This window comes from Phyllopteryx taeniolatus, chromosome 16 (genome assembly GCF_024500385.1).
Source record: "Phyllopteryx taeniolatus isolate TA_2022b chromosome 16, UOR_Ptae_1.2, whole genome shotgun sequence".
Classification (NCBI taxonomy): Eukaryota; Metazoa; Chordata; class Actinopteri; order Syngnathiformes; family Syngnathidae; genus Phyllopteryx; species Phyllopteryx taeniolatus.
Window position 1 is genome coordinate 22497832 of NC_084517.1, and position 24728 is coordinate 22522559.

General features: G+C 44.5%; 3 protein-coding genes across 11 annotated transcripts in view; 1 reads left to right on the forward strand and 2 right to left on the reverse strand.

Moving 5' to 3' along the window:
* grid2ipa (glutamate receptor, ionotropic, delta 2 (Grid2) interacting protein, a) overlaps positions 1-8130 on the reverse strand; it is a 29893-nt gene extending 21763 nt beyond the window's left edge. For 4 of the 7 annotated variants that reach the window (XM_061749370.1, XM_061749369.1, XM_061749368.1 and 1 more), the window contains exons 1-4: positions 7656-8055; positions 4800-5053; positions 2767-3099; positions 1014-1168 (exon numbers count right to left, since the gene is read on the reverse strand). In XM_061749370.1, coding sequence (XP_061605354.1) covers positions 1014-1168; positions 2767-3099; positions 4800-5053; positions 7656-7737 — 824 coding nt within the window. In that variant the 5' untranslated portion in view covers positions 7738-8055. Of the gene's footprint in view, positions 1-615; positions 989-1013; positions 1169-2766; positions 3100-4799; positions 5054-7655 lie in introns of those variants that run through there. The other 3 variants (XM_061749366.1, XM_061749367.1, XM_061749372.1) reach the window with 3 other exon arrangements.
* Positions 8131-9160: 1030 nt separating this feature from the next.
* On the reverse strand, positions 9161-17487 carry e4f1 (E4F transcription factor 1). 2 transcript variants are annotated; one of them, XM_061749392.1, is made up of 14 exons: positions 17316-17487; positions 16971-17092; positions 15312-15390; positions 14494-14678; positions 14288-14408; positions 14055-14207; positions 13455-13624; positions 13140-13358; positions 12876-12975; positions 12143-12360; positions 11052-11250; positions 10798-10979; positions 10500-10562; positions 9161-9880 (listed from the first exon to the last, which is right to left on the reverse strand). In XM_061749392.1, the coding sequence occupies exons 1-14, from the start codon at positions 17470-17472 to the stop codon at positions 9497-9499; spliced, it is 2352 nt and encodes a 783-aa protein (XP_061605376.1). In that variant the 5' UTR covers positions 17473-17487; the 3' UTR covers positions 9161-9496. The 2 variants fall into 2 exon arrangements, with proteins under 2 accessions (XP_061605376.1, XP_061605375.1); XM_061749391.1 differs by having other exon boundaries at positions 13455-13639.
* A 94-nt stretch (positions 17488-17581) lies between these two features.
* narfl (nuclear prelamin A recognition factor-like) lies at positions 17582-24248 on the forward strand. 2 transcript variants are annotated; one of them, XM_061749404.1, is made up of 11 exons: positions 17582-17870; positions 19189-19284; positions 19361-19504; positions 19678-19810; positions 21099-21233; positions 21357-21475; positions 22215-22344; positions 22419-22491; positions 22589-22726; positions 22788-22945; positions 23867-24248. In XM_061749404.1, exons 1-11 carry the CDS (start codon positions 17859-17861, stop codon positions 24106-24108), a joined length of 1380 nt encoding a protein of 459 aa, XP_061605388.1. In that variant the 5' UTR covers positions 17582-17858; the 3' UTR covers positions 24109-24248. The 2 variants fall into 2 exon arrangements, with proteins under 2 accessions (XP_061605388.1, XP_061605387.1); XM_061749403.1 differs by lacking the exon at positions 17582-17870 and adding an exon at positions 18310-18465.
* Positions 24249-24728: the final 480 nt, after the last annotated feature.

Genomic DNA, 24728 nt, shown 5'->3' on the forward strand with positions numbered 1-24728 from the left:
GGATACGGCCGATGCATAATAGATGGGATGCCTGTGCAAAAACAACAGCCCACAAAACATTGTCACAGGCGCTTTTCTGAAAGGACGACGCTCACTGGACAAAGCATTAGGTACACTTGCGCAATAGAATGTAAAGCCAAAGAAGATTCCCAGTTTTGATAGAATGTGTATTTTATTACTGTGGTGGTCGTTTGCGGTGGTGTGTACAACTGCACTGCATCACATTGAGAGTCGCTACAGTCTATTTAGTTAGCTACATGCTAGGTGCAAAATATTAGAAACAGCCCTGACTGAGAATGATAGTGTGGTTGCACAATCGTAAACACATTTCAGTTCAAGTGATAACTCTCTGAAAATGGACTTTGTAAAGGCAGAATTTTGGATCCATCTTTTCTGTTGGCTCCCATTACATTGTGCGAGTGTACCTAATGTTGCGGCCATTGAGGATGCCATTAAAAGTGTGCTCCAAACAGCTGTGAGAAACTGAGCACATTATTTTTAGCCAGAAAATGGCAGGATGAAAAGGATTCGACTAGACCCACACAAGCGGTTGACAATGACAATCCCGAACCTGGTAAGTGGAAAACATTTACAAAGGATTCCCGAAGTGCTCACCTGAGGCAGCAAGTCATCGTTTCCTCCGGCACACCACTCGCAAAGCTACAGAACCTCGTGCGTGTGTCACAAAAAGTGCCGCTCGCATGTTCCTCTCAATTTTAATCGCAAAAGCGCCGAGCCTGCAAACCGGATGGCAGCGGCGGGGACGGCTCTGCGAAGAGGAGGAATAAGGAGGAACCGGCAATGTGCTCCCCGCACACACACACAACGCGAGTATCAAAGAAAGGATGCATGACAGCAGATGGAGAGAGACGAGGAAAAGAGAGAAAGTCAGACCGAGAAGCCGGACGACAGGATGACTGACAAAACACTGCGAGCATCAGCAGAGTTGTTGTGCTGGCTTTCGGGTTTCACATCAGTGCTGAGAAGAAGAAGAAGATGCTCAAAGATCTCACCTGACGCTTTCAACCAGCTGCTGATGCTCTTGCGTGACGAGGATGTCCGGCAGGGCCTCGGCGAGGCTTTCCACATCGCGGTCAGCGGCGTAGCGCTTCAACACGTCAAATAGCCGCTCCTTCACATCGGGATCCTCGCCGAGCACTTCCTCCACCTGAGGGCCCGAAGGTGAGCGCAAAGCACTCGGGTGAAACCACGACATCGTCAATAGGATCTCGCAATACTCGCTGGAGGTTGTGATTGACAGTTGTCAAGACAGGTTACATTTTCAAATATGCTTATTATCTTTATTATGTGATAGTAGTCATACTCAGAACTTTTTCTAATAGTTTGGCTGCTTAAATGATCTCCTTTCTGCCTGCGTCAATCAAAATGGAGGATTTTGATGAGCTTTCCTCCACATGCTCGTATTCGTTCATTCGTTCAGTGCACTAAATTTCCTGTCTACATTTGTTGATACATTATTATTTTTTTTTTTAGCCGACAGAAGATGACAAATGTACCCTGTTTTGCAATCAGGATTAAAAGGACATTTGCAAAGGAAAGAAATAAAAAGCTTTAGAGTAACATCTCTGTTGATTGCAAATTTCCCAGTGACTATTTTTAATCTCCCCAATGGGATTAATAAAGTACCAATCTGATCTACACTTTCCTTTTCCCTTCCTGAACATAGAATGGTAAGATGTCCCAATACATTTGCCCATCTTGTTCCCATTAATTTTGTTCACTAAAATGAAAATGAGAAAGCCGTCGACAAGCAGCGCAGCATACAAACTGTCATTTATTGTGCTAGTCTAAAACATTGCGACATGTTGTTTAAACTTCATTTAGTTAATAATATCATTATAAGGTTTGTTGCACTAAAATAAATAAATCAACAAACAAACAATAATAAATCTCTGTTTGTGTGTGTGTGTGTGTGTGTGTTCATGCATGGATGTAGGAAAATGTTTTACTGCTTTAAATTGCAGTTTTTTATCAGTTTTAATTGGATCATTTTTGAATTTTTTTGTTGTTTCCACCGTTATTGCTTGTATCGAAATTGAAAATCGGATTTGCCTTGTGCACGAAACGTGCTTTATAAATTGATTGATTGATTGATTGTATTATTCATTTAACGAATATTCTTTAATTTTATTATTGACAAATAGGTACTACCTAGTTTCAAAATTAAAACATTCACAATCAAATCAATTATTGTAAATCATATTTAAAAATAGTAAAATAAACACCTTTACATTCATTTCATAGTTAGTTATTGAAATAAATAGTAAATAGTATTTCCTAGTAAGTAATAATAATTACATCAAGTTGAATTAATGCATCTATCCATGTCGTCCACCGGGGTGAACCCCAACGTCATGGGATGGGGGACCCAGGGCGCTCCCCTTCGAGCCCCACCTCCAGGCCCCGGGGAAACCGAGCTCCATTTCATGTATTCTTCATCGGGGTTTTGGGAGCCGTGCTTTGTCTGGTCCCTCACCTAGGACCCGTTTGCCACGGGTGACCCTAACCCAGACAACTTCGCTCCAAGGATCATTGGGACACAAAACCCCTCCACAACGATAAGGTGACGCCTCAAGGAGAGGTTCATTCATGAATTAACTCATTAATGAATGCAATTAAGAACATATTTAAATTAATCCAAAAATGAATACATACATTTTAATTTACAAATGTGTTGAAAATAAACTGAGCTCTATGAATGCAGCAAATATTCCAGAACTCTTGATATTATGACAGAAAGTTCACCTTCTTGTTGAACTCCAAGGCCTTCCGGGCTCGAGTGTCCCTCACGCTGTCTCCGCTCTGCGAGAGAACCCGCATGCTGCTGCTCAGCCGCTTGGGCTGCCGCGCCATCCTGAGCACGCCGAGTCGCAGAGGACGGTACTGCGCCGCTTTGATCATGGCCGCCGCCGCCTCGTGCCGCTTCACCGGGACGCCGTCGACCTCCATGACGTAGTCCCCGATTTTGAGGCCCCCGCGACCGGCCGCGCCGTCGGGCACGCAGTCGTCCACCATCAGAGGGCTGTCGCCCACCAGGGTGAAGCCGAAGCGGCCGTCCGGACTGGGAGTGATGTCAATCTGATGGGGAGAAAACACGGAAACTAAAGCAACTCAAAACACCCGGACCTCAAAACATCTTTTGCCATTTGGAATGAAAGGAAATGCAATTCATCAGATACAGCCCCCCCCCCCCCCAAAAAAAAAAAGTAAAACAAAATTAAAAAGTATTAAACAGTTCTTGTCACACTTTACATCAATTCAATGCCCATTGTCCTGCTTCTTCTGGTGTGCCCGCCTGGGCCATCTGAGGTCAGTAGAAGACAGACAGACAGACAGAAATACTGTACATGGAGACGTCTATCGGCTCCTTAGTGCGGCACTAATATGAGTTGTTCTTTGCAGAGGATGAAGAACATGACATGGAGTACTGTTATATCGTCTGTGTGGTGCTGCACTCTTTTGTGTTTAAATATCTGTTGCTTAAAGGTTGGTAACACCGCAACATAGATGCTAGTTAGCTCGTGCCTATGGTGTTGAGCTGCATGCTTACAGTGAGGCTAAGCTAGGAGGGTCAAAGTCATCAGCGCATGCCACAGGTGTGGAGGGCAAGAAAACTAAAAGACCGAGGATGCCGACACATTGTGCTGCATACGGTTGGGTACAACACCGTACAATTACAACAAGCGAATTGGGAGCATAACCTTTCACAGGTAAAAGTATTTTTTGAGCTTTAAAAAAAATGTTTTGTATTGATAGCACCGCCTTTGGTGCTGACAAAAAGTAAAACTCATGTATGTATGAATGAAAGTTATGTGACCTTTTTTTTTTTTGTCCTGTTCGGCTGTTAGGTCAAGCAGAATGGAAGATCTGTATCCCTTTTTTGCCGGAACAGTTTTACTGTGTCACAGTGGAGTTTTTAAGCTTCCACTGTGGTTTCTAAGTATTATAATTGCAGTTTATTGAGAATCATAGTCGATCAGTCGAACAAAGTTTCTAGAGGGGAGAGAAAAACAAAGACAAAAGACAAAGCACTAATTATAAACAGGATGAGAGAAGTAAGTCATTACATTAGCTACAACAATGAAATATTAAATATGAGTGTTGCATAGGGCTGTAGTGCTACACCCTGTGAGGGAAGGACAGGACAAGATAGAACAGGACAAGGACAGGAGAAGAAGCATGCAGGACAAGGGTCGTGCAAGTGAATTGACACCGTTTTACATGCACAAAGACTGACAGAGGTGTCCTGTAATTGTTGTGCCCGCAATTTCAATGCCCCTGTATTGGCTCGGACGGGATCGTCGACCTCCCCAAAATGGCCGCCACATAGGCACGTCGATTAGCCGGGTGCTACAGCAATATCGTATCGATGGTGTTTCCCTTTGTAGGTTAGCATTAGCATTAAGCCAGCAGACTAAAGGCTAATCTACGTGGTTGTTTTTAATTCATTGAATGATTGAATTCTTTATTTTGCACATGTGTAAAAGTGACATAAAAAGAACAACAAAACAAAAAAAATAAAATGAAAAAGTTAAAACTATACATATTCGAGAGAAGTAGGAAGAAGTAAAAGTTATTTACCACAACACCCCTCTCTCTACTTCAGTGAGGCAGTGATTCTTTCACATACCACTAGAGGGGGAGCCTGTGTATGACACTTTGGAGAATTAACTGAGCTAGCCGAAGCCTGGCGGCAGCGTTTTGTGTCGTGGACGTACAATCGAATAACGTAGTAATAATAACAACGGGGTGAATGTACTGTGTGTGATCCAGGACACCTGTTCAATCCGCGACACCACGCCGATGCTGGGCGGCACCGTCTTGAGAGTCTGAGCCAGCGCGACGAGTGCCGGGGTGCTGAGGTTGGTCACGTCCTGGCCTTCGATGTCCACCACCTGGTCCCCGGGCTGCAAACCCGCCAGGAAGGCGCTGCTGCCTTCCGCCACGGACAAGATGTAGCTGGGCCCCGCGCCGCCCAGTCGGAACCCGAAAGCCTCGGGCCAGTTCTGATTGGTTACGGGAAGACCGAGAACTGAAAGGAGGACACAAGGTGAAATGTTGAAAAGTTGTGATTTTGAGATACATGATTGTAGAGGCCCAAAATGAATTCCACTTAGGGCTGGGTGATATGACCTTAAAATCAAATCTCAGGTGTTTTGGAATTTCTTTTACACAAAAATCAGATTTCAGATTTTTACACAAAAAACAAATAGCTCTGCCCCACCCTTTATGATATTTGCTTTATTGCTCCTGATACTAAACAATTTTGATAGTTTTTTTTTTTTTTTTAAACAGATATTGATAGTCCCCTTCTTGAGCTGTCACCTTATCGTGGTGGAGGGGTTTGTGTGTCCCAATGATCCTAGGACCTAAGTTGTCTGGGGCTTTATGCCCCTGGCAGGGTCACCCATGGCAAACACGGCTCCCAAAACCCCTATGAAGATAAAAAATTCAGGAAGACGTTTTCCCTTGTCCGTACTCTGGTCACCGGGGCCACTCTCTGGAGCCACGCCTGGAGGTGGGGCTTGAAGGAGAGCGCCTGGTGGCACCCATGGGGTAACGTGGGTCCAACTTCCCATGGGCTCACCACCTGTGGGAGGGGGCATAGGGGTCGGGTGCAAAGGGAGTTGGGTGGTGGCCGCAGGCGGGGACCTTGGCGATCAAACTAGATATAGTCGGGCTCGCCTCCACACACGGCTTGGGCTCTGGTACCAGTCCTCTTGGGAGGGGTTGGACTCTTTTCCACTCTGGAGTTGCCCATGGTGAGAGGCGCTGAGCAGGTGTAGGTATTCTTATTGCCCCCTCAGCTCAGCGCCTGTACATATATGCAATCATGCGTACCCCTGTCATATTGGAAAGAAAGTGGAGGCTACACCTTTTTTATAACCACAAGGTGGCGGTGGCATATTAGAATGAAAGTGTACATCTTTCTGATAACCTCTAGGGAGCGGTGCCGTTTTGGAATGAAAGTGTACTGCTTTTTTATAACCACTAGATGGCGGCATACATTTATAAAATGTGAAGGTTTTTTTTCCCATTTGCCCGATAATGCGCACTATTGACTTTTGACAATTTGGGGGAGAAATGCACATTATACACGAGAAATTATGGTATTTAGAAACAATACGAAAATGACTTTTGAGGGACTTGAACAAAAGTTCTGTATTTCTGTTAGTTCATCAATGTTTGTTAGTTGGCCGGCTACTTCTTGCTTCACTCCAGATGACGGACAGGTGGGTGATGCCATTACAATTCTATGAGGGTGGATTGTTCCCTTAATGGTGCTTAATTCCACTTAATTACTGTAAATTGTTGATACCTGATGTCCACAAAGTTTTGAGGATATCAGATTTGTATATTGCGTAATCCCATTCCCTGCATCGATCCCATGTTGTTGTTTTATGTCTAATGAGTGCTGTGAAAACGGTCATTCAAACAACAAATCAAGTCATGAACCAAGACTCATGACATCGTATGACACGAAAGAATGTTAACGTTTCATTGGTCCACACAGGAACAGGGCGTGAGGTGTGAAATGAAGGTCGAGGTGTCCTTCACACCTCGGCCATGGAGCTGCTGCGCTGCAGTAGCAAAACAAGCAGGGAAAGGGAGCTTCTGAGTGACGGTTGCTATTTAGTCCACTGTGCTGCCCCCTACTGGCCTTCCCTTTGGTGGTCACTGACCTCGTTCTACTGGTGCTGGAAGGAGTCTCGTGGGGCTAAAATGACATCTGGATACATCAAACCTGACTATTTGAGGAGAGGGGATGATTTATTTTAGCAGTCATTTCAGAGGCAGCCATTATGGTTCTGATGGTTTGACCTTTCTGTATTGTTCAGTGCAATTCTACACCACCGCAAACAACAACCAACCAGTCAGTGTCAGCGAAATTGCCAACGGAACATCAGCTTTGTGAAGGCTGAATTTTTGATACAGCTCTTATATTGGATTCCACAGCAATGTGTGAAGTAAGGGATCCATAGATGTTTGTGTCCTTCAAATTAAACTCAGTCTTAGTCAAAAGCAATGTTGCTGGGAGGTCAAATTAACCTAAGGGGGGAAAAAAATGATGTTATACAGCTATATTTTAACATCCAAACTGTCAGAAAACATGACCACCTTAAATTGAGGAGGTGATTTAAGATGTGGAAGAAAATAACTGCAATGCACAAAATGAGGATTAAGCTTGATATTGCAAAGGAAACATAACAGAGCACTCTAATTGGAACGAAAGTCATCCATCAAAACAGAAGGAAAGAACCATTTTTCTTTTGTGTAACTGTTCAGAGGCGCAGAAAGTGAGACAAAGCGAGGTAGCCCAATTAGGAAGACCAAACTCAGAAAAGTAACAAAAACAAAAACAAAAAAAACCACAAGTGAACGAGAGGTGGAAAACTTGAGAACAGTACAGGAATTTAATCAGGGCTACGTAGTAGTCTGAAATGAGTCTGGGTGAACTAAATATACATATAAATCAGAACAGAAGATGGTGTCAAGTCTGGTAAAATATGGATCATAATCTTTACATCCATTCTATTCTCTGTCCTATTACAAATACATTTTGGGTTCTTTACACTGGCAGAAAGCTCACGTCATCGTGTCAAAACGTTGCCGAGCCAGAAAATGTCACTTACAGAAATCCTTAGAAGTACTCCGGGTGCTAGACTTGCTCTGGCGCAAGGAGAAGCGACCCTTTCTGCTCAGGAAACGCCTCATCCTCGCCCGGCTGGCGGCGGGGCACGTTCCGGCCAGCCTCACCCTTCACCCCCCGGCCCGGGGGGCAGCGGACGCGGTCGAGGAGCGCCGCCGCGGGTGCCCAAACCTACCGCTCAGTGAGAAAACCACCGTGCGGGCTGAGGCTCGGCAAAGCCTCCGTGTCTGGCTGATGATCGGAGAACTGGGACAGTCACTTTAGAAATGGTTCTTTGCGAGAAAAAGGTACAGCGAAGCCCCATTTTTCTATAAATACCTTTCCCTCCTCTCTCTCTTCTCTCCATGTTGTGCTGGTGGACGCGGGGCCTCTCAGAGGGCTGAAGAGTGACCCAGAAACGGCAGCGTGTACCAGCCAGGGAAATGATTTGAGCGTCTGCCTTCACCTCGGCGATGTTGAGAGATGAAACGTGCGGCTCCTCCTCAAGGTTGCACGCACACAAAGGGGTCAAAGCAAGCAGCCTCTCGTCGCAGGTGAGACATGTCGCCTTCAAATAAAGACACAATGAAGCAGTTGCTTATGAAAGTTTAACCGACTAACTACAAACTCATGGCACGGACCAGTGTTTCTCAAAGTGTGGTACACGGGCTCCCTCTGATGGTAATGGTAGCTGCGTGTTTCAGTGCCTTACTTAACCTGCTTTTTTTTTTTTTTTTCCCTCCAATCTAGTACAGTACATTTGTTCAAAACAGTTCAGTTGTATCTAATTTATTAGTTCAACAAATTTGCATTTAATCTTTTAGAAATGTTTGATTTTAAACATTTGGGTCAAATATTTAAATTTGGTGTTAATATTGGGTATGAGCCAGTATTAGATTCTGACTCCGACGGTATGAGGAAAAGTATCACAGTTTCACAGTAAAGCAATAAAAGCTCTAAAATGTATTCTTTTGCAATGTTTGGGAACACGACTTTTTTTTCCATTGAAAGGGCTAAGTAGGTAGGTTAAGTGGATGACATAGGAGAAAGGAAAAAAAAAAAAACATCTAAATATAAAAAACATTTTTCAATAAAATAAAAATGTAGTACAAATTCAACAGCACTACTTCTTTTGCTCTTTTCCGCTTTGTAAAAGATGACAGACAACTTGGAAAGGTCAGCAGGCTCACTTGCGCTCATACCGCTGATGGAACGCTTTTGAAACGATGACTTTAAAACTGCAAAACCCCTTGAAACTGCTAACCGCCTCATCCCTAGGTTCAATACATTTTAATGTTAATGTTAATGTTGAAACTGTATGTTACAGTGTCTTATAATATCAAATTCAGAATATGCCCTCTGCCTTGTTTTTGATGACTACTTGGGTTTAGTCATTATGATTGTACACGGAGAGGTTCGTATTCTTTTTGGTGGTACTTGGTGTAAAAAGTTTCAGAAAAGCACAGACATTTTTTAAGAAAATAGGATTTATTTGATGTTGCCTAATGAGTGAAAACTGGGACTGCAAAGGGAAGAAAAGATTTGGTTACCGCGCAGCAGGACTCAAAGATGTTTTGGACTGCAGAGAAGGAACAAGGCTAGCAGGTGACATCAAAAACATGGTAAATAACTGCGGATTTTCTTTTAGAGGACTTTAAAAAAAAAATTTTTAAAAAAAATCAAAAGTTTAGTTGCACCACTTTGGCACGAAACCCATCACGGGTATTCCACTGCCCTGTGATGGGAATTCATTCGGTGTACAAATGAACAAAGAAGTTTTTGCAGCTTTAACCGCTTTGACCTTAGTTTTGCTTGTGGAGTCGGTCCAATGCTGCTCCTCTTCGATCACACAATGACAGTATGAATCTCCACCTCTTGGGGCGTGGTGATCACATCATATTCCTCCTCCTCCTCCTGCTGCTGCTCCACCAGCTGGATTCCCTCCTCGACCGCCTCCTCCATGGTCACCATAGCGACCGTCCCCTGCGCGGTCTTGACGGCGTCGGCCAGCAGCGTGCCGTCGCTGATGGCCGAGGCCAGCGTCATGGCCACCTGCTCCGTCAGGCTCTCGGGCGTGGCGATGGTGATGGTGTCTCCGCAGTCTACGATGGACGCGCCCTCCTCACCCCCGCTGACGTTGCGGAGGATGATCTGGTGGCTGCCCGTGCTGCCCGCGCTGTGCGACTGGCTGACGATTTGCTGCACCACCTTCACGATCTGCTTTCCCATCTGGCACGAGTGGGAAAAAGGAGGTTATGGAACCATGTGACTGGCAGCTGGAGGGACTTTCACGCCCTTTGACAGAAAGTGCGAGTCTCTCGGCTGTGTTCGGAATCAATCGCTCATTTCCTACTCCTAATCACTTGACGGTTTTGCCTTGAGACACGAGAAAGACTCAAGCCATCCCGCATAGCTTCTCTTCCATCCGCTTCCCCTTGGGCAGGAGGCTATGGAGCATGTGGCGCAGGACCAACACGCTGAGGAACACCTTTGTTTTTTAAGCTTAACATTCAATTAAAAATGAAGAGTGCCTTCTTTCCTTCTTAAAAAAAAAAGTGTTTTTTTTGGTGGGGGGTTAGAAGGGCTTATGGAAATGAGTTACGGGCGTTGTCACGAATGAAACTCCTACCTCAAGGCACCACTGTATTGCTTTTCTACTGATTATTGTTCACTACATTTCAAGATGTATCGTGGGATACATTTAGGGCACGCTATAAGGGATTAACATACTCACTAAACATTCGAACAGCGCTACGAAATGGAACATTCACTATATAGGCTGCGAGAGTATGTACAGTGGACGAGTGATTCTGAACACGGCCGTTTCAAGCAGGCTGCTGATACGGACCTCATTTTGGCTGTCCTGAATGAGCGTAACCTGTTCTTCATGCACTTCCTCATCGGTTTGCGTCTGGGGGATGCATGAGAAGAGCATGAGTTGAATGACACAAGGCAACGACAACAAAAAAGCTAGCTTAAGTGTTGAGGAAACTCCCGCCAGCTTGCAAATCACCATTCCGAGGCACCTACTTGCCAGTTGTTTTTTGGAGAACATCACTAAAACTAATGACTGAAAAGTGCCCACGTATTTTTGACAGCCACAATGTCCTGGAACTTTCCATTTGCTCGGCCATCTGCACTCTCACCTTGATGATGTACTCCTGCGTGTCGGCCACCACGGAGGAGAACTCCACCAGCAACGCGTGAGGGTCTTCTGTGATGATTGCCGTTGTGGCGAGGTTCTCCCCGGAAACCTGTTCCTCTGTGACCACCAACTCCTCTTCCCGCTGCTGCTGCTGTTTGCCGGATTCATCCTTGTGGCACCCCCCTAGTGGATGTCACACCATCTGGTTCAGCGGGCCTGCTGACACACAATCGGTCTCATGCACACCATACAGACCTTTAGCGCGTACGTGGCGATTCAGAGTCCCGTGCTCGGCGAAGCCCCGACCGCACTTTGGGCACTTGAAAGGCTTTTCGCCAGTGTGGTGGCGAGTGTGTCGGACCAACGAGCCTTTCTCTCGGAAGCCTCGGAAGCAGAACTGACACACGTACGGCTTCTCCTCGCCGTGGGTCCGCTGATGCACCTGCAGAGCGTTCTAAACGAGATCGAGACGTACAGATAAAGAAACAGCCGCAAACTTCCGTGCTCGTCCGCAGCTCGTTAAGAGACGCCGAGTGAGATGTGGAAACACTCTGGTTACACGGCCGCAGTTAGTTACACACGACAAACTAAGTCAAAGCCTGATATATCTAGAATATACAACCGGCCACGCACAACTTTGCGTGTCACAAAAGAATTCACGCTCGTTAAGCCTCTATTTGAAGTCAGCTTTCAACTCTTTGGCGACGCCGTTCAGCGAGCTTTTCGGCTAAATTTAATTAAGACACACGATTTTAGATAACGATGGACAGTAAATGTATGATTTACTTTGGAAGAAATCAAATGTGCTCAAATGTGTCCTGCATAATATATATACATCTATACTTTCCATCTTAATCCATTGGCAAGGTATCGGCTCGGACTGCGCATCGGGAGACAATCGTAATCAAGTGACTCGACTCAGAAAAAAAACTGCTTCAAAAAAAATGTGATCGGGACTTCCCTAGTATCCAATTGTAAGAGCTACACAGAAGTCTTCATCAATTCACCTTCTTTCTTCTTCTTTTTTTAGGAGACATTTTTTATGTAGTTTGGGCATCGCAATTGCCAGACTGGATCTATTCTGTTGAGGTGTTGTCAGGGATCAAGTTCTTTCGAGAAAACCACACACAGTTGATGACATGTAAATTCACAAAATTAACATGCCAAGAAATTGATAACAATAAAGACCATGTGTCAAAGTGTGCCTGAGTGTAGAAACTAAACAAACTGGAAATGTGTTATTATAATATTATTCTAATTGTGACTTACTTTTGCACCCTCATTCCAGTATGTTGGAACGGAGAGTCGGGTGATTTACAGTTACATCAACTTGGAGGACAGCTCACCTTGGTCTTGTAGGCTTTCTTGCATCTGGCACAGGTGTGGGGTCGTTCATTGGAGTGGGCCCTCATGTGTTCCTGCACGTGTCCGCGGGTTTTGTACAGCTTGCCGCACTCGCCGCACTTGTAGCGCCTCTCGCTAACGTGGACGTCCATGTGCTTCTTCAGCAGGTACCCACTCAGGAAGTCCCGCTGGCACAGGGTGCACCTAAAGGGTTTATAACCTGCAAACACATTTGTATTCATTCACTAAAAATGATGCTGATATTTTCCCATATTTTCATAATTGCAGCCTGTAGGTGGCAGCATTTATCAATACAAAGTACAAAATCAACCCTCACAAAATTAAACACTGACTTCAAATATTTAGTGGTCTTTTTTTTTATTTATTAAGTCAGTGGTATTTTGTCACCTTTCAAGTTTGTATTTATGGAGTGAGTGTAATTTTTAAGACTTTTTAAAGCTGAGCGCAGTCAGCAGCCATACCGAGTGGACCGTCAGAAGCTGGAACAGTTTGACGGCGAAACCTGGAATATGGACTAAAATGTTAATGTATCCAACAAAACCCAATATATTTCACTAGTCTGGAGATTTATTGGGCTAATCTGGGACGCCAGGCATCACATTTTGTTCCATATGCGTAAAACTGTGTTGGTGTGACAATAAAATTCCTTAAATCCTTGAAAAAACAAAATTCAGCACTGGTGTTTTTTTTGCAATACAGTGGAAATGGACTTACCCGAATGGCCTTTGACATGGAAGCGGAAGTAGTTCAAACCCTTAAAAGAGCGATTACAGTGTGGACATGTGTACAATTTGGAGGCAGTCTGCCCCGCTTCCTGTCAAAACAAAGGAAATAAGGCTGCTCTGAAAAGGTTTCTGTGCAAATGTCTGAAAGTATTGCTTCAATAAACCAGTGTTCCCCGTCTCGAATTCGAGTCCCCCCTAACACACAGAGTCGTAAAAGAAGTTGGTTAACTCCCCTTTTTCTTTGCCCGCTTACCCGTGCCACCACTTCCACTAACTCCTCTTTAACTTGGACCTCCGTGCCATCAGCGCCAGGACACTGGATGACCATTTTCTCCAGTTCATCCGTGGCCTGCGAAGCGTGCACGCCTTCCTCTGTCCTCAGCGCAATGCCGGAGTTGAGGATGGCCTGACAGATGAGGTTATCGCCGGCGGCGGCGGCGAGGGCTTCTGCCTGAGACTGGTCCACAATGACCTGCACCACGAGAGAGAGCGGACACTAGATGAAGCACGTGCGCCTAATGTTGCGGCCGCTGCAGGCATTCTACCCATCGGCCGTCAGGACACTCACCTGTTGCTCCTGTGTGGTGCCGTCCACCTCCATGGTGAAGTGGACCTGGTGGATGACCTCTTGGGAGCCCGCCTCCACCAAACTGATGACGGCTGTTTGCGCCTCCACCACCTGCTCCTCTGCCGGCTGGTCCTCCACCACCTCCTGCTGACCGGTCTCAGCAAAACAATCTGGTCCAAAAAACCCTTTCAAATTACAGCAAAACTAAAACATTGGTTCAACATGTCTCCTCGACAGTCTCATTTGGTCTGCTACTCGGTGGCGCCCTTCTCGGATTGGCTGACAAGTTGCAGTTGAAAATATTCACCAATCGCTCGTACGGGCAGACATTCTGACACAGCGATGCGTCAAAATTACCGTGACGTTTTTAAAGGTGGCATTTGCAACATAACTCAAATAACGCAAATGGGAACATTAGTCGTAAGAATAAAGTTGTCGTGGTAGAACAACATAAAGCATTCACACAAAAACAATGTGCGCGGTAGAATAGGTCATGTACTTCAGTCAATCAATGGGGGAATCTTAATGATAAAGTTCAGAAAATGTGGGAGGTGGGTGTGGTATCCAAAAAAGGATTTCTTCCAGCTTTGGTATGAATACCTTTCTTCATTCCATCCTTGCTCACCAGAATCTCCTTGCACTGAGAAAAGCGGATCTTCTCAATGCACGGTGTGAGGGACTTGAGGTGTCTGGTGAGGGCTCCCGACTCTCTGAACGACTGGCCGCACAGCATGCAGTGGTACGGCCGCTCATCTGCACCACAACAGCGAGAGTTAAACAACAGGATATCTCCCTTTTATTGATTGAATTGAGAAAGAAACACTTTAGCATACCAGAGTGACGCCGGTTATGACGAATCAAGGAGCCTTTAGTGCGGAAGGATGTGTCGCATAGGTCACACGCAAAATTCTTTTGATCGCTGTGAGTCTTCATGTGAGTTTTCAAGATGTTGCTCTGTTAAATCCAAAAAAAAGGTTTTGGTCCAAATCACCTCTCCTGCTTGACATCACTCGTAATGTGACTTTGATGTTTGACACACCGTTTTAAAGGTCTTGTCACAGAGCTGACAAAGGTACCGCCCGTCTACGTTGATTTTGTAAACGGGCTTGTCGCTCTCGGCGTTGTCAGAAACGGACACTTCAGGCGTCTCGGACTGTTTGGACACTTTCAGAGATGTGCTTTTCTTCCTGCAGCCTCGTCCCAACGCAGCAGTGCTTGCATTTGCTTGGAAGACAAACGCAATTCAGTCAACTTGCAGGTTAGAGAGACACAAAAAGAAAGCAATATTTCCAACCGCACTCAGTACTTCCACCTCAAATCCCGGTCATCTCCAGTTCTTTCCAGTGTTCGGTTCTTGGGCCCCTACTGTTTATCATTTATCTTTTTCCCCTTGGAAATATTTTTCGTAAATATAACATCAATTTCCGCAGTTAGGTGGCTGACACCCAGCTCTACCTCTCCAATTTTTCCTGAAGTGGCTTCTGCAGTTCGTAGCACTGCTTATGCAAACAACATGGCGGCGTGCGTGGGGGGAAAAAGATTTTATTTTAAGACCATATTACCCAGCCCTGCCGCTTTTCCTGTTCAGGGTCACGGGGGAACTGGCGCCTATCCCAACTAACTTTGGGAGGACTAGACACTGGACTGGTCACCAGCCAACTACAGGATTTATCGAGACAAACAACCATTCACTGAGTGGGAATTAAACCCACACTGCCTGCACAGCACTCAGGAGAGTCAACCGCTTTACCAACACTGACTCACTAAAATGAAAATGAGCATTATTGAGACTTTTTAACAAATTGTACACATGCACCTAAGGGTGTCATGAAGGGAGTAGTAAATGGTACCACTTACTGTTTTTAATGTTGGTGCTCTCTGGCTCACTTGAGGCAGCTTCTTGCACCGCTTGGGTGCTTCCATTGGAAGCCTCAACCTGTTGAAACAGTAGCCGGGTTTACGTAGATAATTCTTTGTCGTTCCGACTGAGTATCTCTTAATAGTTGAACTTAATTTGACCCTTGCTAAACTTTTGAACGCACCTGGCCAACTGTTCAATGTTTACGTACTTTTGCACTTGCTGTTCTCTAACAAGGAGCTGGAGGCCAAATTCACAACAGGTGTTTGATCCATGGATGGATGAATGAATTTCCTGGTTCAATAAGAACTGGTATTTAAAGAGTCCTCTTCATCTTGCTGTTCACATTTTGACATCAGGAGATCAAGACAACACCCAACCAACAGTATCTCAAACAGGCTGTTCACAGAGGTACAGAGAGACTGTCACAGAAAGGCATACAAGTGGACGTCCTTGCAAAGTTTCATGGGTCACCTTGTGCATTTTGCCCTTCAGCTCCTTTTTTTTTTTTTCAAAAATAGCATTGAGCAGTACCCAAAATCCTGTGCATACAGTGCCGTGAAAAAGTATTTGCCCCCTTCTCAAATGTTGGTTTTTTTTTGCATAGTTTCCCCTCTTTGTTTAAAATCATCAAACAAATGTAAATATCAGACAAAGATAACCCTTGTAAACAAAATGCAGTTTTTATTTTATTTATTAGGGGAGAAAATCTATTCAAAGCTACCTGGCCCCGTGTGAAAAAGTAAATGCCCCCCTTGTTAAAGTATCAATTATCTGTGGCTAATCACATTTTTTGGACAGTTGAGTTCATTTTCAATGACCACATCAAGCCCGATTACCAGAAGACCTTCTCAATCAAGATATCACTTAAACACAACCTGTCTGACAAAATGAAGTTGGCCAAAAGATCGCAAAAAAGCTGCAACAAAATGACACGATCCAAAGAAATTCAAAAACAGATGAGAAATAAAGTTGTTGTTTTTTTTAAAGGTGTCCGTCCTGTTGTAATTGAAACACAGCATTTATATAACAAAAAAAAAAAAAAACATGACTGGTCAAACATGGTGGCGGTAGTGTGATGGTCTGGGGCTGCTTTTCTACTTCAGGACCTGAACGACTTGCTGTGATTGATGGAACCATCAATTCTGCTCTTTAACAGAAAATCGTGTCGGAGAATGTTGTGCCATCAGTTTGTGACATCAAGCTGCAGCACACTTGGTTTAGCAGGATAGCGATCCAAAACACACCAGCAAGTCAACTTCTGATTGGGTTAAATAAATAAACAAACAAACAAATAAAGTTTCGGAGTGGCCTACTCCAAGTCCGGCTTTGAATCGGATTTAAATGCTGTGGTATGACCTTAAAAAAATCGTCCATGCTCAAAAACCCTCCATTTTTGCTGAATTAAAAGAAAAAATCTGCTAGAAAGAGTGGGCGAAAAGATCTCCACAGAGATGTGAAAGACTCAGTTGTTGCTGCAGCTGCAGATGGCCCAACCAGTTATTGGGTTTAGGGGCCAATTACTTTTCACACAAGGCAAGGTCGCTTTGAATAGTTTAGTTTATTTTTTCTTTAATAAAGAAAATCACCATCTAAAATGCAAAAATGTAACAATTTGCGAAAGGGGCAAATACTTTTTCACGGCCGGCCTTACTTACCATTTGCTCTTCACTTTGACTGCTCGACTCTCGTCTGCAGCTGTGACGCAGCTTGTGTTGAATAAAAGCCTCCAAGGTGGAAAACTCGTTCTGACAGCGTCCACATTTGTGCACATCCTCATCTAGTAAAATGACGAAACAAGTGTGAAGTGTTGATCTCAAGCAGCGTTTAAATATGGAGCTGTTTGCAAGTTCACGTATTCCTGAGACGTACTGTGAAAACTCATGTCGCTAACGACAGGTAGCTGCTAGCTGCTAACAACGTCGACATTTGGAGGGAGTTTAACTAGGCCCAAACATTCAAAGACAACATATAAGACGTGTTTCGAGAGCAAGGAGGCTAACCTTCGTCTCCGAGGTTGGTGTGTATGGTGATAGTTCCGCTGCCGTCCTCCGCGTGTTGCCGCTGCTCATGTGCCGTAAGATTCTTTTCGACATTCATGTCGTTCAAGGTCTCCGACTCTCCGTCTGTGTCGCAACGCTGCCGCGGGGTGGCAAACATGGCGGATTTACGACCCCGTCGTCATAACAACACGACGTCTCTCTCGCTCGCTCGCTCGCCAAAAGGGAAAGCCACTAGATCGAATTTACTAGTTTGCATTCTCCATCTCAGCACTTCCCCATTAACGCGTAAATTGACAAAATACCATTTGAGTTTATTATAAAATGTAAGATGTCGAGCATAAAATGGCCGTGGTAACATTTAACAATCACATTTGATGTTTTGTTTTGATGGTTTTTGTATAGGGAAAATTATACCGAATCCAAAAACACAAGGAAGTTGCTGATATTACTCGCTGTGCTGGACAAAGACATTTATAGATGCCGCCTTGAGTGCTAATTCGTCGACGCCATATTGGATGTGGCAAAGTGGAGCGATTGCTGAAAATGCTCTGTCAGGTGATTCTTTCGCCATCTGCGAGTAGACTAACATTATTAGTAGCAGCAAAACAGGCATATATGAAGTCATTTGGAGGCCCATGGCAGCCCAGCCATGGGGCCTTCCACATACGTGCTGCAAACATTTTCACTATTAACGTTTGTCATCATCACGTCAATGGTGTAGTGATACCATTCTTCGGTGCTGGCAACGTGACTGAAATGTGCCACTATAAACTGAATTTCATGTTTGTGAATTTCGAGTCCATTTACTGCAATATACACAATCTAGCCAGTGTAGTAAACGGAGAAACGGGCAGGTTTGCCATACCCAATATGGTTGGCGTGCTGACGTATCACAGAAACGTTTGTGTACATGTGTCTCGCTATCAAAGGTCAAATTAAGCAGCGCTTTTTGTTTTTCAAAAATGAACGTGTACCGTCTCTGTAAATACTGAAATGTTGTTTTGAGTTTATTACAAAATATTAGTCGTATTCTTGTATGACGACGAGACGTAAACGGCGAATCGCTTTACGGCGGGCAGCAGCCATGTCTTCTGTCTTTAGCGGCGTGCTGCAGTTGACCGATCTCGACGATTTTATCACGCCGTCTCAGGTATTTAAATATACATTTCACGCATAGTTTTTTGGGGGTGAGACGACGTACTTCATCCTGACTGAAACGAAGCTGCTTTTCGCTTTTACGCAACAACGCCTGTCAATTGCGCATTTCTTCTCGACTCCCCTTGATTGGCGACGGACAGCGAGCGATAAAGCCAAAATTTCATAGTAAAGCATCGGAAATGTCGCGTTTTGCATCGGCTTCATTGCGCAATATGACGGTTGCTCCATAAGTCATCTTAGTTGACTTATTAGCGAATAGTATTAATAGTATTCCTTGTGCTTCCTTATATCAACTGTACTCACTCCAGCCTTCCCCTTATGATAAATATTGCCATCAATTTTGTAATTTCATAAGAGCTTCTCCTCGTAGTACGTTCATTTGGAGTATTGCAATGGCTTAGCAATGTGCTAACTAACTAACGCAGGTCCTTTTCTGAACTCGACCTCATTCGTTGGGTCTTTCACACGTTAAGTGCCGTCTGGCTCACTTTCGAGTTTTGGGGTTCGAATGTCTGCTCGGGCCTTCCTGTGTACACTTTTCACGTGTTCTCCGGGTAATCCGCCTTGTTAGCACATTCCAAAAACATCCATGTTGGGTTCATGGAAGCCTCAAAATGGTCCCCATGTGGGAATGGGAGCGGGAAGGTGTTTGTTTATGTGCCGTGGATATTTTTAGTCAAATGCGTAAACGGTTAACTTCAACTCTGTTTTGTAGGAATGTGTCAAACCTGTCAAAGTAGAGAAGAAAGAGGGCAACTCTGTGGCCAAAATCCAGATCGAAGATGATGGCAGTTATGTCCAAATCAACCAAGTGAGTATTGATGAATAATTGTTTTGTTTCTTTTTTTTGCTCAACGCCGCCCATTGATTGGCTTGTTTCTTTCAAGTCCGGGCAGAAGCAGAAGCTTTCAAAAGCAAAGATCACATTGAACGACTGTTTGGCTTGTAGCGGATGTATCACTTCGGCCGAGAGCGTCCTCATCACGCAGCAAAGCCATGAGGAGCTCTTCAAAGTGTTGCGCAACAACAAGGTAGATAGTGGCGACCTGAAATAACGCGTACATTGGAACCCTGACGAGCTTCGTAGGTTACGCGACCAAACTCAATTTGCACACATTCCCCATTGAAATAATGGCAAATCCGTCCCATAATGAGGTCAAGCAGTAAAGGAAATAGTGCTTGACCAGACATGCGACTTCCACAGGTGAGCGAGACAGAGAAGAAGGTGGTGGTGGTGTCCGTGTCCCCTCAGTCCAGAGCGTCGCTGGCCGCATTCTACGGCCTCAGCAGCAGCAGCGAGGCGGGCAGGAGGCTCACCTCCTTCTTCAAAGGCCTCGGTGAGGATCGGCTTCATTTATTCCCAGCGTCTGTTCTCTTCATTTTCACAGCATTTGTCTTGGCTGTTTCCAGGCGATACTCAACCATTTTGGACCTTATTTTCCTTGAAATTTTAGGTTGATCCCTTCAGGTTATGGCAAGACATCAGAATCAGAATCCTCTTTATTTTGCCAAGTATGTCAAAAAACACACTAGGAATTTGTCTCCGGTAGTTGGAGCCGCTCTAGTACGACAACAGACAGAGCAATAAAAGGTTGCAAGTAATATGCTAATGCCGTTACAATTGTTAATTTGCTTTTGCCAATTGTGCAAAAAGATGCAGAGTCCTGTAGCACTTCGAGCAGTTTGAATGACTAATCTCGCAATAGTCCGGTGCAATGCGCATTGTGCAAAGGGCGCCGAGACTTCAAGCGAGTGTACGCGGTTTAAAGTGACGAGTAGCGCGATCATCTGGGACAATGTCGATTGTGCAAATGTTGCAGATGCTACTCAGGCACATGAGTGGCTAGTATTGGTTAACAACAGATCTGCAAATAGTGCAGCGTGGTGAGCCTACCGCAGTGAGTGCACGAGTAATCTATAATTGGCCCCACAGAAATGTGACAGCAAACTCCAGACAAAAAATTGGCAGCATGTTGCAATGGAATTGGAGGTGAGCTGTTTAAGAAGTTGATTGCAAGAGGGAAGAAGCTGTTGGAATGGCTGCTAATTTTAGTTTGCATTGTCTACCTGGGGGAAGGAGCCGGAAGAGGAGTTCAGGGCAGATGGTGTTGAAAGCAGAGCTGAAGTCCACGAACAGGATCCTCGCGTAGGTCTCCGTGCTGTCCAGGTGTTCTAGGATCAAATGCAGTCCCATGGTGACTGCATCATCCGCAGAGCTGTTCGCTTGGTAGGCACACTGCAGGGGGTCCAGCAAGGGGAGCTGTGACGCTCTTGAGGTGGTCCTGCACGAGGCGTTCAAGGGACTTCATGATCACAGATGTCAAGGCGACAGGCCTTTTAGTTATTTAGACTCGAGATTGCAGGTTTCTTGGGGACTGGGATGATGGTGGAGCGTTTGAAACAGGATGGTACTTCGCACAGTTCCAGAGATCTATTGAAGATCTGTGTGAACACTGGAGCGAGCTTTGAGGCAGGATGGGGACACAAGGTCTGGGGCTGGCGCTTTGCCGCCCCCCACGCCCCCGTCCCTATTAGTCCGTTCTATCGAGGTTCCACTGTAATCACTGTAAAAGTGACAATGCAGAGTGTGTTCATTGGGAGGTTTCCCGCATGTTGGTTTTGCAGGCGTCCATCACGTGTTTGACACAAGCTTCAGTCGGACCTTCAGCCTGCTGGAGAGCCAGCGGGAGTTCGTGGAGCGCTTCCAAAGGAAGGAGCAGGACAGCTCATCCTTGCCCATGATGACATCAGCATGTCCAGGTGCGCCACGAAAGAAAACGTCAACGACAAACGCTGCGGGGCCGAGCTCATCAGATGTTCCACTACATGAGAATTCTCCCCTGCTGAAGGACGCCGACTTACTTGCACTGGATTTTTGCTCAGGTTGGATCTGCTATGCGGAGAAGACGCACGGAGAGTTTATTCTTCCTTACATCAGCACCACTCGCTCACCTCAGGCGATGATGGGCTCTCTGGTTAAAGGCTATTTTGCACAAGAGCAGGTACACACGCACACTTTTAACAGATCGCTCTCGTTCTAATTTCACATTACCGATTGTGTGATAATTCTGCCTCAGAAAAAGAATAAACAAGTAACAGGAGTGATTCACATTAGAGAGCAGCCCAATAATATTCATTTGGTTCAGTCCAAATTATACATCATCTTCATAACATTTTCTCATGAGAAGTGAAGGTAATAGATAGATAGAGCGGGCAGGTGTGGAAATAAATGTTTGGATACTGGACCAACATTTATTGGCTTCTTGTTTTCTTGCGAGTAGTTTTTGTTTCTGCTTACAGGAAAAAAATGAAATTAGAACTATACGGGACAGTATATTTTTAGAAAAATAAAACGGTTTTCCATCCATCCCAAACATTTTTGTGGTATGAATTGATTTTCTTTTTTTTTTTTTTTTTATGTCCAGTTCATGATGTCCGACAATAAAATCAAACAACCTGTATAGATTTAGGCTGATATGACTGTAATTATCAACTTCATAACTTTTCTTTGTAGTATCCTTTGCCTTTTTGTTTTTTGTTTGTTACAGTACATTTCCCAGCTGTAATATTACTGACCTCTCGTCTAAGCTTTTCAACATTAGGGTCTTTTATTTTCCGGTATGGCAACCATACCGGAAGTTGAGATTTGTTGAAAATGATCCCAACTTGTAAGGAATACTTGACTATCCGCATCTGTCAAATATATTTGCAACTGAGTTGTGTGTGTGTGTGTGTTGTCAGGGCCTGAGCCCACAGCAGATCTACCACGTGGCGGTGATGCCCTGCTTCGATAAGAAACTGGAGGCCTCCAGGCCGGACTTCTACCTGAACGAAGCGGAGAGCAGAGAAGTGGACTGCGTCATCACGTCTGGTACGGCCTCCGCTTCCGTCGTCATCGTGCCAAAGTCGAACATCATCTCCATTGTGTTTGCTTTGCCCTCTTAGGAGAAGTTCAGAAAATGCTAGAGGAGGAAAAGGTGACTCTTAATGATATCCAAGCGGGACCTCTCGATACACTGTAAGTGTTTCAAATACAAAGACTTTTTATCCTGTGACAAATAAGTTCTCGCATGCAAACTTGACCCGTGTTGGTGCCATTTTTATTCTCTGCCCAGTTTCAGCCGCGTACGAGACGGCAAGTTCCTTAGCCACGCCGGGAGCGGCTCAGGCGGTTACCTCCATCACGTCTTCACCTACGCGGCCGAGCAGATATTTGGAGAGGAGGTCAAGGAACTCAGCTATAAGACCCTCCGGTGAGCCTTTGCACGCTTTGCGGTGGTAATTGGCGATTGCGGCTCATGGCCGTTGCCGCAGGAATAAAGACTTCCAGGAGGTGACGCTGGAGAAGGACGGCGCGGCGGTGCTGCGTTTCGCTTCCACTTACGGCTTTCGTAACATCCAGAACCTGGTGCAGAAACTCAAGAGGGGGAAGTCGCCGTACCACTTTGTGGAGGTTATGGCCTGTCCCTCAGGTAGGCAACAAAAAAAAAAAAATCATACAAATTCCACAAAACATCCGCTGTCAACCTTGACATCAGGGTGTCACACTACATAAAGGCTTTATAATTCGCTGAAAATTATCTTAGAAGTTCGCTGTAAATCCTTAATACAAATGTTAAAAATATATATATACCGGTACTTTACAACAATTGGCGTGAATAGACCCGCATTGATAAGAAAATCACTATAAAAAAACAAAAAAAAGTCAGTATAGCACAAGAATGGATAAATGTAAATGTCATGAGAATACTTTCATTTATACCACAAATAGGTTGCTCGTTATGATAAAGTCAGATCATGAATTAAAAAAAGTAGGAATTTTACAAGAATCAAGCTGTATTTTGATTTGAAAAATGTAATTGTATAAGATTAAAGGCAGAGTACTACAGTATAAGAAACATAAGTTGGAATACGGCAGCCTTATTCTGATAATACAATCATATTTTCTATCTCAAAGATTTATACCAGAGAAAAGTTGTTCACTATTCTTGAAAAATTACAAGAATAGTCATTTGTATTATTTTGTTTTTGAGTTTGAATATTAGTTGGATGAAGTTATATTTTTAACAGGACTAATGTTTTTTTTATGAAAATAGTCATTTTTTAATTTGTAAAAAGTCTTTATGACAAATTATTATTATTTTTTTGTTCTCGTCAGTGTGGCTCTGATCGTCACTATTCCGTTATTAAACGATCAAAGCAGTGGGCTCACTATTTGGCAAGTGGGAAGCATTTGTCAAACTGTGGTCATTTAACGATAGACAGAATTTTGTACAATCTAAGTGATAACCCGCGTCATATGTTCGCCCTTATTGTAAAGCGAGGCGCCCTGACACGTGTGGCCGTCATAGGATGGCTTCCCCTTATTTGAAGGCGCTTTTATGACTCCTCAGGATGTCTGAACGGGGGCGGGCAGCTGAAACCGTCGCCCGGTCAGAACCCGAAGGAGTTCTTCCAGAAGGTGGAGGCGCTCTACCGAGCCGAGCAGGCCCCGGCGCCGGAGGACGACGCCGGCGTGGCCGAGCTGTACCGCTCGTGGCTCGGCGGCGTGGGCGAGGAGCGCGCCAAAGAGCTGCTGCGCACCGACTACCACGCCGTGGAGAAGATGATCAACGGGCTCGCTATGAAATGGTGACCCCGCGCAAAGCGCCAATCGCGTGCGACTGCAGTACTTTTAAGTTAAGTGTCAAGTCAAATGTATTTTAAAGAAGTACCATTCTCATTGAAATATTATAGACATATATTTTGATCAAATTAAAACATTCACCAAAACTGTTTGTTGCGTCTGTAGTGATGTTTTATTGATTCCATGTAACATTTTGCATGTATTTTTCTAATAATTATTATGAGCACATCATACTGGGGGAAAAAATGCATGTTAGAGAATATTATACAGTTTATTAAACATAACTATATGTCACTAAACCAGTAAATGTATTTGAACTGCACTGGCTAGTTACAGAGGATATAAAAAGTCTACACACCCCTGTTAAAATGCTAGGTTTTGTGATATTCAAAAAATGAGACCAAGCTAAATCATTTCAATTTTGAAAACTTTTTCCACCACTAACGTGACATAAAAACTGTCAAACTCAACTGAACAAAAATCTTAAAATAAAAATGGCCTCTTCGTGTCAGCATTAACCAATCACATTCAAACGTTGAAGAGTAGGAGGGTGTTCTAGTAGGCTTTTCCTGACATTTGGCAATCTAGCAGAAGCCTGAATGTTTGTGCTATCACTGACTTGTCAGGAA

What these genes read in the sequence shown, in the direction of transcription:
- e4f1 (XM_061749391.1), bottom strand. Translation starts at nt 17,472, where the DNA reads ATGTTTGCCACCCCGCGGCAGCGTTGCGACACAGACGGAGAGTCGGAG. An exon ending in TCATAACCGGCGTCACTCTG is followed by an intron (nt 14,208 to 14,287) that starts GTATGCTAAAGT and finishes GTTGTGGTGCAG; the next exon opens with ATGAGCGGCCGTACCACTGC. An exon ending in CAAGGATGGAATGAAGAAAG is followed by an intron (nt 13,640 to 14,054) that starts GTATTCATACCA and finishes GTAATTTGAAAG; the next exon opens with GGTTTTTTGGACCAGATTGT.
- narfl (XM_061749403.1), top strand. Translation starts at nt 18,352, where the DNA reads ATGACGACGAGACGTAAACGGCGAATCGCTTTACGGCGGGCAGCAGCC. An exon ending in AAGTGTTGCGCAACAACAAG is followed by an intron (nt 19,505 to 19,677) that starts GTAGATAGTGGC and finishes CGACTTCCACAG; the next exon opens with GTGAGCGAGACAGAGAAGAA. An exon ending in GCTATTTTGCACAAGAGCAG is followed by an intron (nt 21,476 to 22,214) that starts GTACACACGCAC and finishes GTGTGTTGTCAG; the next exon opens with GGCCTGAGCCCACAGCAGAT.